General features: G+C 40.8%; 1 protein-coding gene across 1 annotated transcript in view; it reads left to right on the top strand.

Annotated features, from left to right (window-relative positions):
• Positions 1-2,648, top strand: part of LOC103775099 (armadillo repeat-containing protein 4-like) — a gene marked incomplete at its 3' end in the record, with an annotated part of 13,738 nt that extends 11,090 nt beyond the window's left edge. The window contains exon 8 of the mRNA XM_008942541.1: positions 2,504-2,648. Coding sequence (XP_008940789.1) covers positions 2,504-2,648 — 145 coding nt within the window. The remainder of the gene's footprint in view (positions 1-2,503) is intronic.
• Positions 2,649-2,754: the final 106 nt, after the last annotated feature.

Raw genomic sequence — 2,754 nt, 5'->3', positions numbered from 1 at the left:
GTTGTCCTGCCTATGGCAGGGGGATTGGAACTAGATGACCTTTAGGTCTCTTCCAACCCAAACCACTCTATGATTCTGAGAGGTCAGACTACCAAAGAGGTTTCCGTTTAAAGCAAGACAGTGTAAACCATGCATTCTGAGGCAGGCAAAAGAGTTCCAAGGTGGAAAATCGGGATGACTCTTACTAATGCTACCAATTTTTAATGATTCATATATATGAGCCACTTTTCTAGCTCTGCTTAGCAATAGTCTTCACTAATGAAATTATCTCAAAGTTTGGATGCCCCAAAATAGAGTATATTGTTGGATTTGTCTTCTGAAATCAGAGCTCTGTTTTGATTTCGAGTTTCCCGATTTTGTGTTAATGGAGGAGTGTTTTGCCAATGACCAGGCCTAACAGGAACGACACAACCAGCAGGAGGATGAACCAATACACAGACTGTATTGTATACAAGAAGAACGTTGCGTGAATGATCGCTGGGGGTACAAACAGATCAATCAGCTGGTACATAAGCGACACCAACCCCAACGATCCCACAAAAGATGTGGCTCAGCCCACAACAGGCGGTACAGAGACCCGAGGTTGCCCATAGTTGGCATAGGAAACAGCCAGACCAGCAAGTTAAATGCATAAGAGAAAGCTGCCCACATGGCAACTCTCACCCGATCGACCTGTGTTCACAAAGTTCTAAACAGATCAGGGCCCAGCTCCAGGGAGAGTCAGGAGGTCTTCCCTGAACCAGGAAGCTCTGGGGAGTGCACTCCAGAGAGCAGACACTCCTGACTCCCTGCAAGTGGTCTCAGCTTTTATCCCCAAGTGGGACACCTGACCTTTGTCAACTCAATGCGGGACCCCTGGGGCTCATTTCCCTTATGGGTCTCCCTGCAGGGCCGGCCGCACCCTGGGGGGAAGCTATAAGGCAAACTCACCTCCTCTGTATGAAGGGCTGTGGGAATCACCCATATGTCAACCTTAATTCAGGGGCTCGGGGTTCAGACCCCAGCATTTCAAGGAGGAAGAGCATCTGAAGGAAAGGCATCAATTGCCATCCTACAAAAAGGAATATCTTAACAAGTCTGCCAATTTGACATATTTCAAGAAACATTTCAAGAAGTTTTGAATGTGACAAGAAGTCATCAGTTAAAAAACGCTGGTTTTCCAGAGAGAAGAGCTTACCTTTTTCCACAGTCATTGTTAGAATCTAGATGCAGTGACATTGGGTGAATCATAAGTAATGTTCTCTTTTGTTGTTGTAACTGTGATAGTATGACCAGCCCAGCCTTAAAGGAACATTTTGTTTTCACTACACTATAAATTAGGGAAAAAGAAGCACAGAGATTGTGCCGAGCTAGGCCTGGGAGTCTTCCTGGAATATCAAGAAAACAAGATTTATTATATTTAGCGCGGTCAAAGCTATGGAACAGCTTAGTGTGTGGAAGAACTAGGCAGACCAGAGCTCTTTTACCTGGAAAGATGACAATGAGGGACAATAAGACAGATATAAAAAATCCTGATTGGAGACTCTTAAGTAAGGAATTACTACTTGTATTAGATACAATGGCCAAGGAAGATAGTCCCTGGCCATTCTAATGCAAGAATAAAGGTCATCGGATGAAAATGAGCCAGTGAGACCAGTTCAGAACAGAGGGAGAGACTTCATACGACATACGGCTGATCCCTCAAATTCTTTGCCACTGGACAGTAGAATCCATTTTTTTAATGTGAGTTCAAAAAGCAAGCAGACAGATTCATGGAAGAAAAATCCATTCAAAGCTATTAATACAAGGATGATCAGGAGTTCCTCGAATCACTGTTTGCTGAAAACATAATTTTCATGTTCTTCCATTGTTCTTCTACTGAGAGAGCTGCTATGGGTCATAGGTGGAGATGATAGTATCGTAGGATAAATGGACCTGTGGTCTGTCTGCATATACTCATTCTTTGTTCTTGTATCACATACAGGTCAGCATAATATTTTTTTAGTATTCCAGTGTTTTGTTAAAGCAAATTTAGTCACTTAAGACACAGTGCACTTTCTGGTTTATGAATTTTGTTGTGTGGGTTCATAAGCTTATATGTAATGACATAATGTTTGTCCAGCCATAGCTTTTTGGTTGTAGGTGTGTATATATATATAATTATTTTTTTTTAAAATAAACCCAAATATTTTAGTGACAAGACCGCAAAAAAAGGTACTGAAGAAGGAGGGAGAAGTAGTACTGTGCCTTTGAAAATCAAAAAGAAAGCTGGTGGCATTTCTTCTGAATCTGTCAAAATACAACCATCTTCAAAATGGTATGGGTTACTTGTTTTTGTTCCTTAAATTATTAAATTTTCATTTTCTGTATCTACAGTGATTATCACCATACTTAGTATCTGGAAACATCAGTTATATTCTTCTGACTCTTTTATTAGACAGTGTTGTCATACCTGTTTAAAATGTGCTTGTTCCTACTAGTTTATAGCTGTTGAAAATAGATGATGCTGTTTATTTGTTTTTAGTAAAACATCAAGCAGGTCTGAAGACATCAGTGAAAGTTCCTCAGAGACGGAGCCGGATGAAGAGCAGCCTGTACGTCATCAGGAAGGAAACACCAGTTTGCCGTCAGAATACTGGGGGATCCAGAAACTTGCAAAATATTTAAAGGTAAATAAGAAGCATTGATAGGTTTTTATATTTTTAAAGAGTGTTACTCCTTATCTTCTGGATCTGCGGATACCAGACCGCCTCTTCATAGAATCATAGAATCATA

The sequence above is a fragment of the Merops nubicus genome, unplaced genomic scaffold (assembly GCF_000691845.1).
Source record: "Merops nubicus isolate BGI_N331 unplaced genomic scaffold, ASM69184v1 scaffold6666, whole genome shotgun sequence".
Classification (NCBI taxonomy): domain Eukaryota; kingdom Metazoa; phylum Chordata; class Aves; order Coraciiformes; family Meropidae; genus Merops; species Merops nubicus.
Note: the sequence above shows the minus strand (reverse complement) of the source record. Positions and strands in the feature narration are given on the sequence as shown.